The sequence below is a fragment of the Ammodytes marinus genome (assembly GCF_949987685.1).
Source record: "Ammodytes marinus genome assembly, chromosome: 1".
In the NCBI taxonomy this organism is placed as follows: domain Eukaryota; kingdom Metazoa; phylum Chordata; class Actinopteri; order Uranoscopiformes; family Ammodytidae; genus Ammodytes; species Ammodytes marinus.
This window is the reverse complement of record NC_137230.1, coordinates 23,346,937-23,364,078: the sequence shown is the minus strand read 5'-3', so window position 1 is coordinate 23,364,078 and position 17,142 is coordinate 23,346,937. Positions and strand designations below refer to the sequence as shown.

General features: G+C 42.4%; 1 protein-coding gene across 1 annotated transcript in view; it reads left to right on the top strand.

Moving 5' to 3' along the window:
- LOC307248627 (protein diaphanous homolog 3-like) overlaps window positions 1–17,142 on the top strand; it is a 175,065-nt gene that overhangs the window by 91,919 nt on the left and 66,004 nt on the right. The window contains exons 24-25 of the mRNA XM_080025069.1: window positions 2,813–2,939; window positions 9,739–9,901. Of these exons, the coding sequence (XP_079881195.1) occupies window positions 2,813–2,939; window positions 9,739–9,901 (290 nt within the window). The remainder of the gene's footprint in view (window positions 1–2,812; window positions 2,940–9,738; window positions 9,902–17,142) is intronic.

Below are 17,142 nucleotides of genomic sequence, written 5' to 3'. Positions count from 1 at the left end.
TATTCTTCTCCTAAAACATTCTATATTGTTCTGCAACTCCACTGGACCACAGAGGTAATACAGGCCCCACTGCTCATAAAAAAACAAGGTAGGCTTCAACACACAGGAAGAGAAAGCAGGAACAGGGATGCCACAGAGCAAAGAAAACAAGGAATTTAGTTTTTAATCTCAAATCTGTGTTTTGTAACACGTTTCTACCTTCTATAGTTTCACTCCTCATCATTTTCAGGAATAATCTCCTCTGTCATATGCTTCAGTTTGTTGTCACCTGCATGTCCACCTTCAGTAAATGTTTGCCCGAACAACTGGCCGGAGCCTTAATACCAAAAGCTTGCAGCTTAGATTGTAAAGCAAAGAAAACAGGAGATTGCTCTCAGTCAGTACATCGTCATTTCGCATATTTCGGAATTATCGGCATCGGCCGTTTTTTTTGCAGATTTTATTTTAATTTTTTTCAAGCAATCATGTGTGAAATGTATTTTTGCCCTGGACGTAGCCTAATGGAATAGCATTAATGCTATAGCCTATTTACAGCAGCAGCAGGTGTGTTGTAATACATTGGATACACTTGACAGTTGGTTACACTTGACAGTTCCCCCTGCAACCAATAGCAGAGGCATTGGTCATCGCTTGACAGTTAATAATAATAATAATTGATAGAATTTGTATGGTGCTTTTTTGGAGGTCATTCAAAGACACTTTACATCATAGAGAATCATACATGTAGAAAAAGAAAACAAAATACAGAAAAAATTTAAATAAGGTTTGAAGTGGAGTCAGGTGTCATTATGCTTCCTTAAAGAGGTGACTTTTGAGTTGACTTTTGAATGAGTTTATTGAGTCTGAGATGCTGATGTTTGGGGGGAGGGAGTTCCAGAGGGTTGGATGCAGTAAGATAAAATGCATAATGTCTGAATTTAATATTTATTACACTTTATTTTTTTTAGACAATGCGTATTGCAATAAAGAAAAAGTTCCTGTAAATATTTTCAACAGTAAAAGATGTGTATATATATATATTTAAGGGTTCACATATTTTTTTCCAATATATATTTTGGGTATTTTTTTATTTTTTTTAATCGGACGCTTTAATCGTAATCGTAATTTTTCTCTGAAAATAATCGGCATCGGCACTCCAAAATCATTATCGGTCGGGCCCTAGTTTTAACAGACTTCTGACTGGGCTCCTTCCGTGTTTGCATGCTTTCGTCTGTGAATGCTGCCCACACCTCATTCAGCACATGCTAGTTGCTTGGTAATGCAGGCTTTGAGGGAGAGAGAAAAAAGATTTAAATGGAAATCTAACAGCAGGTGGAGTGTCAGCTTCTGGTTGTTGACCAACAGGTTTTAACTATCATAAATGTGTAAAAGGGACTGGTTTGCTGTGGTGTTTCCAGTGCCCTTGACTGATTGTTAACTATTGGCATATGTGCTTACTATGAGAGACACATACGGAGGGTAGAAATTAGGTAAAACGAGAATGAAGATCAGAAATATACATTCATATGGAAGTAACAATGGAATGTTGCATGCAATAACTAGATGTAACTGATATGATGTGATCATGTGTCAGGGGCTTTTAAGGTAGATTCATGGCATTGGGTGTTATATGGAGTGTTTTTTATTTCACGTCTTCAAGTCTTCTCTTTGTAACTGCAGTGTGTTTGGCCTTCTTTCTCAGTCGTGAGTGATATGCAGAATGAAAAGTACAGCAGGACTTCTGTTCTCAGCCAGCTAAATGCTTGAATGCGTGTTTTGTGCATGCACATTCTCAGGCTCCCCTTTACCTGCTGTATGAAGACCTTCCTCACACTCCATTCAATTTAAAGAGAGATGGTACAACTTCAGCTACTGGAGAATCTTAGAATATGTTGATGTAAGATTGAACATGTGTGTCGGTGTGGGGGTCCAAGACAGCATATTCCCATCAGTAAATTGGGTTTATTATATGATTTTAGTGGGAAGCTTAGCTGCTCTGAAGTTCTCTCTTTTTTTTCTTTTCGTAAAGCATGTATTAGGATCAAGGGACATTTGAAACTACTTAAAAATAAGCAGCTTATGCCTTTTTGTCAAGCAGGGTCTAATCAGGGTAATTTAAGCCATATGCTATATTCAGTGACTAGCTTAAAGTGTCAGGCATGACCAACTTAACAGAAAGTTAGGCACTGTCCTCCCCTGCTCTCCCACCTTCATGATCCATGCACCTGTTGACGAGACCAAAGACAAAGACATGGAGGGTGCAGAAAAATGTCCACTTCCAACAGCCGTGTTCATACTTTAAGGGTGCACTTGCAATCTGTAACTGTCTGTGTTATTGGAAAGCTTCACATACATTTCAAATAGATAAGCAAACATAGCAGGCATGAATTTGCTGTCGCTACATTGTGTCAATAAGGGAATTATGTTCTTATATGCATCAATTTATTTTTTTAAGGACACACGAGCAAGTTAGAGGCAGAGAAGAATAGTTCAAATCTCTGAATTGAATGTACCTTCACTCAGTGATTATATTTTTCTTCAATCACTGTTTACTCCGAGGATGTTCTGGCGCAGTGCGAACCTGGTAATAAGCACGCTTTGCGAATGAGATGGCTTCTCTCTCATTTTCCCTGTTATTTTCTTTTGTATGTTGTTTTTCTCTGATTCTTTCAGCGCCTGGAAAATAATAATGCATTTGAATATAATTGTGTTGTCCTCTCTATGTATGCTTCTTTCTTCACATTTCCTCTGCACAACGGTGTGTTTTTGTGTGCTTTTACAAATATGTGTGTTTGGGTGTGTGTGTGTGTGTGTGTGTGTGTGTGTGTTTCAGTGTCTGCAGAGAATCTGGAAAAGAGCCTCAGGCAGATGGAGAGGCAGCTGCTGCAGCTGGAGAGAGACCTGGAGACTTTCTCCTCCCCTGATGACCCCAACGACATGTTCTTCAACAAAATGGCTATATCCTTTAAGCACGCACAGGCGCATGCATCAATTCACAAGGTCCAGGTTTTACAATGAGTTGACTGTATTTATTCAAACGGAACAAAAGAGAGGGATATTACTGGAACAGTTTAATTGTAACAATGTAGGGCTGTGCAGGCTGGAAGAAGGGCATGTTTCCATAACTCAACACGTAACTGAACTTGTGGTATAAAGGTGAAGGTACCCTGGAGTATTTGATTGATCAAACACCCAATACATTTATTTTACCCTTTTAAACTACCCATATTCCACATGCCCCCCACAAATCTTCTCGGTATAGGTATAAAATACTGTTAAAGCACAAAGGAGGGGGAGACCATTTCAATGCGCCTCCCACCACTTGGTCCTATATCTACACATGGTTTCTTTCCACTGTTGAGTATGTGTACAGTCATTAGTGGCATCTCATTCCATAGTCAATTTTTTCCGAATAATTACAGCTCTTTCTTTTTGAAGGGTGCTTCACACTGAGGGCAGCTTTCAAATGACGGGGGGTGGGGTTAGAGAGGCAGAATCGAAACAGCGTTTATTCGTCTTTCTGTGACTCACGCCTTCAGTAATTTTTTTGTATATTCCTGGAGAAAGAACAAGAGCAACTTAGAATGTGTTGTTCAATTGTCACTGTACAATTATGAAACAAAAGCACTACTTCACAAACCCAATTTATTTGCTGTTTCACTGCCCTCTTTGGCTCTCCAGGGGCCTCATTTATTAAGCTTGCTGTGCACAAAAAACTTGCGTAGACAGGCAGAATGTGCGGTCAAATGTGCGGTGGCAAACCGGTGGTATTTATAAAATAATTCTTTGCGGAGAAGTGTGCGTATTCTCACGTCAACTTTTGACCATGCGTAGAGCTACCGCAAGGTTTTCCTGACTCGGGGAATCAGCGACACTCAATGGCAACACCACAAAATAAAGCTCTGTCATCGGAAAAACACACATATCCTTGTGAAATGCATGGCACCCAATATATTTAATCAATTATATGTGCGTACCTATTTTTGCGAATATAGGCTACTGTTGTCTATGGCATGCAGTAATGATGTAGGTTGATTTACTTATAAAGTAGGTCTATAAATGTTTTGGTTATATTTTTAAATGTAATCTTATAGTTCTACTCTATAATAATATCATATACGTCGGGAGGTGTGTCCGTGAGTGGCAAGCGGGACAGCAAAGTCTATATTTTAGGCTGTGTGTAAAAAGTAGTTTTGTACAAAGTTAAGGCCAAACATATTAATTAAAACTATATATTTTGTTAGATTAAATCATGTTATGAATTTAGCAAATTATTTTATGCATCTCTTTCCCATAACAACTAACCCTGGAAGTTTAAACTATAATCTGACGTTGTTGGAAATGTGTGGATCTCACGGAAGGGAAACAATGCTTTGGAATAGACATTATTTCACTTCTCACAACACATTTTATATAGGCCAACATATAGTCCTACAGGTTCGCTAATATGTGATATTTCATACAGTACAAAGTTGGGCAAAACAGTTTATCAAAGACTATAACGACTGTGCCAATCATGATATGTGATCAGTGCGCGCGTGTGTGTTTGTGTTTTAGTCGCTTTCTTTGCGGCCGGTTGCCTCCCTTTTTTCCCCATGTCAGTCAAAATGTCGTGATTATTAAGAGCGTCATCGTATTCAGGAGCTATTTAGCATTCGGCATTTATGGTAGATTGTGGGATGAAACTGGGAGGTGAAGTGGGATGACACGGGCGGAGATCGTCTGCGCACAATTCACCGCAGGTGGGTAATTATGAAGGGAAGATTGTGTGCAACAGTGCGCTGCACAGTTTTATAAATCTCCACTTTTTTTCGCGCAGCACATTCTTGGCTTTGTGCGGACGCAATGTTTTGGGAAGGTTTCTAAGCACACCTTTTATAAATGAGGCCCCAGGTCCATTGCTGACAGCTGTCTACACATCTATTTGGCAGCAGTGTTAATTATTCAATGTCCTCTGAGGTAGTTTGTAGTGGATCAGGTTGACGGGCCTGTCTCAGGCCAGGTGTGTAAGTGTGTTCAATAATACACCCTGTACCCAGCCTCCTTCATGTAGTTTTGATCAATAGCCTTGGGGCTGAGGCACTGATGGCTTGCGCTGTAGTGGTTAGCAGAGAACCTGAGTGCAACCCAGAAAGGTTCAATGAGAATGGATTTGGCAGCTACTGTCTTTCACTGCTTTACTTTTCAAAATATAGGAACCTTGCACAAAAAGTGCTGATCAAAAACACCATAAATATACATAAGTTATGTCGACATATAATCACTATATACACGGGTATTAGGGCTAAACTGGGTCACAAACAAATGTTTGACCACAATTTTGTATCTAAGGCTGCTCAGATGTCCCAAGCCATCCATACACAAATGTCACTCCACACTTGGTTCATATGTGTGGTATTTTATGTATATATACACTCAACAAAAATATAAACGCAACACTTTTGTTTTTGCTCCCATTTTTCATGAGATGGACTTAAAGATCTAAAATTCATTCCAGATACACAATTGTACCATTTCTCTCAAACATTGTTCACAAATCTGTCTAAATTTGTGATAGTGAGCACTTCTGCTTTGCTGAGATAATCTATCCCACCTCACAGGTGTGCCACATCAAGATGCTGATCTGACATCATGATTAGTGCACAGGTGTGCCTTAGACTGTCCACAATAAAAGGCCACCCTGAAATGTGCAGTTTTGTCTCACAGCAAAATGCCACAGATGCCACAAGCATTGAGGGAGCGTGCAATTGGCATGCTGACAGCAGGAATGTCAACCAGATCTGTTGCTCGTGCATTGAATGTTAATTTCTCCACCATAAGCCGTCTCCAGCAACTTCGCACAGCCATTGAAGAGGAGTGGACCAACATTCCACAGGCCACAATTGACAATCTGATAAACTCTATGCGAAGAAGATGTGTTGCACTGCATGAGGCAAATGGTGGTCACACCAGATACTGACTGGTTCTGAGTCCCCAGTCCCCCAATAAAGCAAAAAAATGCACATTTCAGAGTGGCCTTTTATTGTGGACAGTCTAAGGCACACCTGTGCACTAATCATGATGTCAGATCAGCATCTTGATGTGGCACACCTGTGAGGTGGGATGGATTATCTCAGCAAAGCAGAAGTGCTCACTATCACACATTTAGACAGATTTGTGAACAATGTTTGAGAGAAATGGTACAATTGTGTATCTGGAATGAATTTTAGATCTTTAAGTCCATCTCATGAAAAATGGGAGCAAAAACAAAAGTGTTGCGTTTATATTTTTGTTGAGTGTATATATATATATATATATATATATTTTTTTTTTGTATTAACCTTGACTGAGTAACTGAACATTACTCACTTACAGCTACGAATATTCCCCATACTTGACCAAAGGCGAGCAAAGAGGCAATTTGCTCTTTAATGCCTTAAAGGCTATTCTCTTTCTCATCCTGCAGAAAGACTCTTGAGAGATGATACAATCACGTTTACATCTTACGTATGCGCTTTCCACTTGCCATTAAGGAAGTTTGCTGGGGAATGTCTTTATTTGGACCAAATGCAATTTACAGTACAGGCACCAGCTTAAAGCCTGGAGTGTTATATCCGTGACATTGAAAAGTCTATTAACACTTCATGCACCACTCCAGTAAACAGTTTCTGTGCTAGTGGTCTATAGTTTAACACGTGTGAATGTGAGCTAAGATCGTTAAGGTGGCAGATTAGAAAGAGAGAAAAAAAAGCTGAAGGAGAATGAGCAAAATACAGAATGGGAGAAGGATATGATGGAATAGAGGCGAGGGAGGATTGAGCAGGAAGTCTCGAGAATGAGCCGCATTGGACCACTGCATTCTCTGGCAGTGGTCCACTGCAGGGAGAGAATAGAGAAGAAGTCAGAGAGAGATATTTCGTACCCGGTGATACTTATCAACCCTGGCTCTTGGCTATTTCTTCTTCTTTCTCTCTCTCTTGCTTTCCATCACCTGCCCACGCTGTCCTCATGCGCCCCCCTCCCCCTATTGCCTGGCTTGGAAAGATATTACTGACAAGTCTATCTGAGAGTATAGGGCCTATTGAGCAGCATTTACCCAGCTGTGAATAACTAGTCCAGTCCCCAACCGGAACGAAGCCATACGTCAAACGGTTTCCTCAATATGAGCGCCCACATCATTTTGATACCATTCTCACACAAATGTGCAAACACACACACACACTGTTGTTTCTGATCTGCCATGAGACAAGGGGGTTGGGGTTATACACTACCTAGGACTTTAGATCGTGGACACATTCATTCATTCATTCATTCATTCATTCATTCATTCATTCATTCATTCATTCATTTATTTTAAAATATGCAAAGTGGTTCCATTGACACTTCAAAGGGTTAAAGTAATGAATATAATTAATTTCAATTAAATTATAATATTAGAAAACATTGTTTATGAATCATTAATTAAATTAGTCAAACCGATCAAATTAATCACCTACATGGACTGAATCCCTGCACATACCTTCTTTACCAACATTTAGTGAAATACAAGATACAAATATCACAGACACCGCTTCTTAAAATAAAAAAGAAAGGGTTTTTACTTAGGAAAGTTGATTCAAACCAATACACTTAAGTCAACCATTAACTATCGTTACCGGGTTGTCGCGGGTCCGCTGGCTGGCACGACGGTGATCATGCAGGAAAAGGCTATTCAGTGTCTTTTATGCGGCTTGTTCACTGCTTGGCAAGGAGGAGAAATCAGGCTGACTCGTCTGCTAAAGCCGTAGTAAAGGAGAGATTCATGTGGTAAAAACCTCCTTCTGGATCCAAGAAAAAGAAGAAAAGGTTTCTAATGCATTCAAGCAGTATGTGGCTCGGCCAGCGAGTATAATACTGTGAAGGATATCACTGCAAAGGCACTGGTCTGCAGGTGTTCGGCAGTTTTGTTGGGGTGAGATTACTTGATGGAACTGCTGGTGTCGTCCAATGGGTAACAGGTGTAAATTGATTATAGAAAAATAGGACCCTTTCCTTCATATCAGATTAAATTGCCACACAAACTGATATGCTGGCTGCTGTATATGGCATCCAATATAAGGCTGAAATTAATACGATATCTACACAGTCTGCAAAGCCTCAAACACAGGAACAGAAAAATAAATCTAAAGATCCCAGCCCATCCCCTTAGCTGTGATTCTTTGCCTCACTTTAACAGGCACAACTAATGCTGGGTTTACACTAGAGGACTTTTAAAAGACTTTGAAAAGACTGAAGACTGAAACCCTCTTACATTTAAAGACAATCAACTCACACCTGAAGACAACTAGTCATTAGTTTTCAGTCACAGAGTGAGATTTTGAAAAGACAGGGGTCTCATATTGCAAGACTACAACTAGATTCCTTTTGAGATTAATATAATTTCCGCAAACGCGATTGTGATTATTTAATTAAAAACAAGTTAATTCAATATTCCGAGCGGGGGACTTCCTTTAGTTATTTGACCAGCTTTATTTGCTGATCTCATACCCCAATAACTTTAACTCCTAACCCTGTATTTGACGGTAGAGTGTTCAGGTTGCGCGGCTGTCAGCCTGGTTCTCCACCGAGGCTTCTATGAAAAAGTATCCGAAATAAGTGCCTCACCAGGCGGACACAGGTCGCGACTAATGCCGCTCCTCCTGTGTCGTGCTTGGTGCATGCGAGAGTATGAAAGTGTTTACGTCATTTCGCTTGAGCCAACCCCCTAAAGGTGCGAACACACTACACGCGTTACACGCATATAAAATCGGCAATTTTTCCATAGGGGAACCATTGGTTTACGTGCGTACATGGCGCGTAGATGCGTTACTCGCGCTAAAGGCAGGGCAAGTTTATTTATATAGCACAATTCAAACACAAGGCCATTCAAAGTGCTTTACAGGGGCAAGATTAAAATACATAAAACACATTAGAAGACATTTAACCAGGGTGATCTTTTTAATGCCCTCCATATCTGGGAGGACCAGCTATTAACGCTATTCTAATCCTTTTTTTACATGGGGAAATCACACATGATATTTCCATCTCTTTTTCATCTGGCCATAGAAGGCAGCATAACTATAGTTACACATAGAAACAGCATAAGGGAACACAGAACACAGCACAGAAAAATAATTCACAAATATGAAGAATCATTTTGAGTTGAAAGGACATGTACATCTACACAGTTGAAAGATGCTAATGTTTAGGAGCAGACTAAGACTGCGCAGAACCACTGCTGATAGCCCAGCAAATCAGATTTACAGTAAAATACCATCTGATTGGATTGGCTTTGAAATAAACTCAATTGTTTGAAATTAATCCTTGAGTCGAGTAAAATGTGCACGGTTTACAATGCCAAAGAGAGCAACGCTGTTGAATTCAATAGTTTCGTTTTAGAATCAACTATATTAATTTTTGAAATAAAGTTTCTGTTAATATCATGCATGCATAAAACAATCGTTTGCCAGCAGCCAGATAATGTGTCACAGATAATGTAGACCGTAGGTGGTGTTAGCGATGAGCACACTCGGCTGACACTATCAGAGCGCCAAATGTCAACATCACAGTTCACCACTTGGTTTTCATGCACCAAATTTAGATCCTTACGGCAATGTGCTTAAATGCTTTTTTCTTTTATTTTTTTTTCTTCACATTTCCTGTATTGCAGCCAAATACGGGAATACTTTACCCTCAGTAAACGTTTAATGAACACATATTGTGTGATGAATTTGTTGTTGAACTTGACCGCGACCTTCACAGCTTCAGCAAGGTTGCACAGGAGCAGTATGGCATCCTGGTGATCATGCACACCAACATGGCGACGCTCTATCAGAACCTGCTGGAGTATTTTGCCGTGGATCCAAAGAAGACCTCAGTGGAGGAGCTGTTCACTGATCTCAGCAACTTCCGATCCATGTTCTCGGTGAGTATTCATTAGTGTTCTGTATGAAAAGCATGAAAATATTTTCAGTGGATGTTTGGAAAATGTTATCTACTGTATTTAGTATTCCTTTTCATTGGCTGGATCTAGAGACAGAAGCTTAAGCTTCTTCCTGTGATTCACATAGCGTCGTCCTTTGGTATAATGCAAAGCAGAACAGTGCCAGTCCTATGTAGCGAGATATTTATGTCACCACTGGGCTCTGTGGCCTTATCAGTCCGGTGTTACTGTGGAGCTGTGGAGGCCCACTGTGTTTAATCAGCAGGATTAGTGGCACAGGCCACTGGGCACGACAGATAATAGTAGCTAATTAGCCTACTAAAGTTACTACCGTGCCCCCAACTTAACGACCACCTCATACACACGTGCACACACACACACACACACACACACACACACATAGATGTCATGCCTGTTCGCCTTTTTTCCTTCATAGTCATTATTTATGCTTTAGATCTGCTTGTGCTCTGAAGTTTATGGAAAGAGGTTGTGTTGTTTTGGTCCGGTCTTATTTCTTTATATGTTGGGCCTGGAATTCTGACAGCAGATGCACAGCTAGAGACCTCACCCATATTACAACACTATTTACTGAGTACATCAATTCAGACTGTAATCTATTGTTTTTCTCTTTGCCTCTTTCATAACATCTCTCTCTACATCTCAGAGTGACACTGATGTTCGTCTGATGTTGACATTTCCATGTATATTCCATTCTGTGTGATAAGTCACGTAAGACAAGAGACATTTGAACAGCTTTAAATGTGTCTACAGTCAACTTTTTTGCCTTACAATATTAACAATGACAATATGTATTGTCTAAGCTATGGAGAAGTATTTTTGGCAGACATCCAGTACAATCTAGCCCTTAACACACTCCTTCAATCTCACCTACCTTTAGATAAATTCCCTTTCCTACCCCTAGCTCAAAATGCTTTACTGACATGTGTGTGACAAAATAGCCTGGATAAAAGTTATTTTTAAAGTTAAAAGATGAGTGCTCCCATCTCTGTTTGAGTTTTGGATGTGTTAATTTGTAATATTATGAAGAGGCGTCCATAGCGAACTCTGGAGATAAAAAGCAGCGCTCTTTTTCTTTTCTCTCACAAAAATCTATCAATCAATCAACCTCAGTTATAGCGGATGAAAAATGTGTGGCCGCTCTAGGTTGATTACACGGTCGGTGAAAAAAAGTCAGACGCAGATGCGCAGTAAAGGTAGGATGTGTATGGAGGCCGTAAGGCTGAAGTTTATACAATATCTACACAGTCTGCAAAGCCTCAAACACACGAACAGAACAACAATCTATAGATCCCAGCTCACCACTTAGCTGTGATTTGTAGCTTCACTTTAACAGGTGTAACTAAGTGAACTACTGGCAACCACAGGGAGTAATACAAACTTCAATATTTTATGCAGTATTTGCATATTTAATAGTAATGATGAGTAGCATATGTTGCTGTTGTTATAATGTTTGATGTTTTTGCTGACATTTCTTTCATTTTAGCTCCAAGCTTGAGTCTTTCAATAGCATTTATGTTCTGACCAAACATAACAGTTAATGACTCAGCCAGTGAAAGGTGAACAAGCCAAGTGTTGTAAAGACTAGCATTATATGGTCAACTCCCAAGGTAGCCATTTATTCCCCTGTGATAGGTCAAGGTGTAAGCAGCTTATACCTGCAGCAATTCGTTCAAATGGTCACATCACATTGACATCTTGGGAAAAGCCAAGGCTAGGTCAATGAACGTAGGCATACAGTAAATCTCGGCAGCGTAACCTCTCGGTCAAATCTGTGTCAGCATTTATCCTGCCGTGCCAAGGCCCATACTAATAGGTGTGTGCTGTCTCTAGACCACCCCCTGAAGCGAACTGAGCCTTGAACTTTGTGTACGTTGCTGGCAGAGTGTGTGTGTGCGCGCGCATATGTCATTTTGTGTGGACAATTTTTTATAGGGAAAGCTGTTTATTTTTTTCACACACAAAGACATACACACACACACACACACACACACACACACAGCATGCTCAGTCACCCGTAGGAAGGAGACCCAGGGCGAGGCTGCACATCTGACAGGAATCCAATTGAGCGTGTCTAATGGCGGACATCCAAGAGAGGAGGAGGGGGAAGTAGACCTGCAGTGATGAAGGAGAGCTGAGGGCAATTTCCTCAGAGAGCTGGTTCCTCTCTCTCTCTCTCTCTCAGCTCAACATTACAGTACAAACTGTTGAATTCCAATATAAAAGGGAATTAAACATTCCGGTAACACTTTATAATAACTATCCGTTGTAACTCGTTAATAGATCATTAGTAAACTCTTAATTAATGATTATCAATGATTTGTTAAGTGTTTGTTAGCAGTTTGTTAAGGATTTATAACAATGGTAGATATTTAATTGCTTAATAATTGAATCAGTTCATCTGGGAGGTAATCCGAGATTAACTGATCACGTCACGTTCAAGTCCATGGCATGCACAGTGTGTATTGAGTTTGTTATAAATCCTTAACAAACTGCTAACAAACACTTAACAAATCATTAATAATCATTAATTAAGAGTTTACTAATGATCTATTAAGGAGTTACAACGGATAGTTATTATAAAGTGTTACCAACATTCCTTGCCCGTGTCTAAAATTAACATTTTAAATTACTGTACGCAGTTCATTTCAACGCTGACAATTTTTTGTTCTTTTTTAATCCTTATATAGTGCTAATTGGTGATTTAAGAAGACATTATGGCTGCCGCTCTGGCTGTGATCATAACAATTTTATTTTTTTTATGTATAAGGATTTCTTAATGTGTGTTCTTAATAGGGATGAGCCCGAATCCGAATATGTATTCGGATAAGCACGGATAATGAGTTAGATACGGATACGGATAATTTCCGAATAGTCCCGTTATTATTCAGGGATTTTTTTTTTATATATTATGCGCTTAATTGACGCAGCGCGTTCCGCCTCAATGACACAACAGGTAGAATGTCACTAACAGCTGTTCTGCGGTGGACATGAGAGGACCGGGCGCGTCCCGTGACCCGCGGTCTCTCTATTTTTATCCACTGATAAACGCAGCGCGTTCGCCCTTTCCCTTGAATAGAGGGTTCTACCTGTCGCATTCGCTGCCGTTTTTATGTGAGTTTCCTCCGCTGCCGTGGCGGAGAAGAGACGAACCGATGGAATATGCTGCACCCCGAGTCACCGTCAGCCCTTCCCCGATGTATTTACATTCACTAGGCCTACTGCTTAAACTCTTTCAAACACCACAACGTTTCCATCAAACTGATGCTTAGGACCTGTACTTGTTCAGCTGTCAATCAATGCGTATACGGCTAGGCCTACTTCAGGACCTATACAATAAAATCGGAAACTGCAAACTTGACACATTAAAATCACATGTGGCTTTGTGGAAAGGCTAACATATTATTTAGGGTTTATGAGATTGGTACGTTGATACATATATTGTTCCTAAATCTTAGTTTAGTAAAACAAAAGTAAAAAAAGAGGGAGGGGGAGAGATAGAGATAAAAAATAATCATGAAATACAGCTGTATTTCCCCCAGTTAAAGGGATACCTTAATTAAGTTAAAAGTAAAACACTGGCCCTCATTTACTAACAGTGAGTAGCCTATGCACAGATTTGGGCTGTTATTTATCAATATTTTCGTTCCCTGAATTTCTTCGTATTCTGAGAACAAAGAAGAGAGAGAGAGAGAGATGAAAAGGTAGAAATATATCTAACTTTTTGACTTATATGTCAACATTACATCAATGTGATGCTTTGAAGGGACAACAATTGCATTGACAATGAATATTAGTTTAGAAAATCAATTTAGGTGTGACTTCCTTTAATGTAGGCTAATGTAAAAGAAACTTCCGGTATACGCCACGCCCACTTCTTGTTGTGTATCCGGATACAGATACAGATACAGATACAGATAATTTTGTTGGTTGAACAGATACAGATACAGATACAGATAATGGCCGCGTTTCCCAGAATCCCAAAGAGCCTCTTTGGGCAGAGTTCTTCTTTGGAGCGCACTTAAGAACGCTGTGAAAGAAGAATGCGTTTCCCAGATTCCTTCTTAGCGAAAGTAGTACTTTCACTAAGATGGAACTGTACGACGGAGCTGACCCACTCTTTCAACCTTCTTAGCGACCAAATCGTCAGTGATCATGCCGCGTAGGGAAATTTATTTCCTCCACTTTTCGAAATAATAAAACAATGCTCAATGCGGACCTGGCGCAATAAACATAAACTAATAGAGAATTTTTTTTTTTAATGAATTACAGGTTTACGTTTTCCACACACAAGAGTTTATAGTACTACACATAAAAAAACATCAACAACCCTGTGGCATTTCACAGATATCAAGGAAACAGATTGAATTGAATTCAGCTGAACCTCATTGAGAGCGGATCCACCTGCTACTCTATATAAAGGCGTTGCCAAAGTCCGCGCGTGTGAGAAACCATGGCTGCAATACAGCAAATTCTCGCTGCCAACCAGCCGCGTCGCCGTGCGCGAAGCCAGACGGTTTACATTAACGCCTACGTGCGTCAGAACTTCTCCCCACTGGACGTGCTGTCAGACCGGGCCGTCCAGGCAAAGTACCGGCTGCCCCGTGCGGAGATCCAACGACTAATAACTCTGGTGTCTCCACACATCCAGAGAGCAACCCGCTGCAATTTTGCCCTCAGCCCGGAGGTGCAGCTCCTGGCTGCTCTGCGTTTTTACGCAGTGGGGAGCTTCCTGGAGGTGGTGGGGGACGGCACCGGCCTCAGCAAGGCATCGGTGTCACGGAGTGTGGCAGCTGTGACACCAATTCTCCTGCGCCATGCCCGGACCCATATCAAGATGGCCACCACACGGGACGAGGTCCGCATGGTCCACCAAGGGTTCCACGCAGTGGCTGGGATCCCCCGGGTGATCGGTCTGGTAGATGGCACCCTTATTCCAATCCACAATCCCTCCCTGGTGGATCCGTGCTGGATTGGTCGCAAGCACTACGCGGCCATAAACACGCAGGTGGTGGTGGATCACAATGGCCTCATCACTGACATCGTCGCCAGGTGGCCAGGCAGCACTCACGACAGTTTCATGTGGGCCAACTCAGCTGTGGGGCAGAAGGCTGGCAGAGGAGTGTTTGGCCGGGGCATCATCCTAGGGGACAGTGGCTACCCTCTCCGGAGTTACCTCGTCACGCCGGTAACCAACCCAGCAACACCACAGGAGGAGAGATTCAATGAGGCCCACACAAGCACCAGGACGAAGATCGAACGGGTGTTTGGCATTTGGAAGTCCCGCTTCAGGTGCATTCATCGTTCGTCGGGGGGGGCTGCGCTTGTCACCAATCAAGTGTTGCCAAGTGATTGTTGTCACCGCCATGCTGCACAACATTGCAGTGCGCGTTGGCGCAGATGAGCCGCCTCCTGTTGAAGAGCAACATTCAGAGGACGAAGCCCCGAACCCCGCCCCCCGCAATGTGCGAGCAGTACTGCATCAGGCCGGAGCCCAGACCAGACAGGAACTTATCCACCTCTTCTGAGGTCCAACAACCCCAGCCCCTACCCCTTCACCACAAGTCGCCAAGCACTGATCACTAATAAACCCACAACCATAAACCCACAACCATAAACCCACAACCATAAACCCACAACCATAAACCCACAACCACTGTCAGGCCTGAAGGCTGAAATAAATAAACAGAACCAGCAGATGTAGGCTACATGTAACGTCCTGCACACTGATTAATTGCTTCAGTGTCCGGGTGCTTTACCTGAAAGTATGGCACTGGATTGTTAAGGAAATATTGTTGCATACAGTATGTGGGAGTATAGTGCCCACATTTCTGAGGTGACCATGTAACAAGTGGGAAATTAGCGCAAAACATGCTGTGCTGAAAGGGCGCACAATACGCACATGTCATGAACCTACGCTTAGATAAATTACAAATTGCCTGGGACTTTTTGTTGCTATTTGACACCCTCATTTCAATGCAAAATGATCCACACAATACATGGTTGAAAAGGAAACCAAAGTAGTTTATTGAAACCATATGATGGGGGGGGGGGGGGGCTCCGCGCTGCATTTACTGCTGGGCCTCTGCATCACCTGCAATGAAGGGAGATTGATTAGTGAAATTGAACGGGATACATTGGGTAATGCAGATAAAACATTGAAATACCCATACCTGAATCCTGGGGAAAGATGATTGGCACCGAGATGGAGGGACGGTTGAACTGGGCCTCTGCAAGCGCCAGCTGTCTCCGGTGCAGCTCCAACCTCTCCTGCTTCATCCGGACCACCTCTTCCTGCAGGGCAGTTTGTCTTTGGAGGTGGCCCTCCATCCCCCGCAGCACCTCCAGCTTCTCCCTCTCCAGGCGCACCAGCGTCTCACTGCAGGTGCAGGTTGTTATCGCGGGCCGCCATCGTGAGCCTCCACGCATACGGACACCGGGCCCTGCTGGTTGGCGCGCAGGGACAGGCCATGGTTGTTGGGGGTCGTCCTCTCCTGGTGGCGTGCACGTCCCTGCTCTGCTCCCGGATGGCTCCTCTTCATCCTCACTTAATGAGAGCCCCTCGTCCCCCAGCACATCGATGCCCCCACTAATGCCTTCAGAGGCCGTCTTCCCGATAATTGAGAGGACTTTCTCCTCGTCGGGAGTGAGGGTCGTCCCACCCGGTGCTCCACCACCCGTGCCCATGGCTTCGCTCCTCACCTTGGCACTCGTCCTCTTAGTCTGGCTCTGGAACTCCTGCCACTTCTTTCGGATAGCGCCCCAGTCACGCAGACCACATGGGCTGGAGGGGGACATCTTTTGGGCTATGGCCTTCCAAACATGGTTCTTGACGGTGATATTTTTTTTGCCCTTTGTTCCCCCGAATAAGATATCCTGGTGCTGCCAGACCTCGTCCACCAAGACGCCCATCTCCTCTGCGGTAAACGCCGGTGCCCGCTTGCTTCTTTTGACGCCGGTTCTTTCCATTCTCACATATGTGTGCCTATATCCACGGGGGTATATATGCGCTAATGGGCCTGATTACTACTTGGATACACCTGTTGGCACACACACACACACACACACACTCGCACCCACACAAACGCTACATACTTAAACTAATTGAACCTGTGCGGGGGACCACGGGGCGCTGTGTGTGACTTATGCGCTGATAAAGAGGTGGGTGATCGATTTGCCTGGCATCGATTTATTCAGTTTCAGCA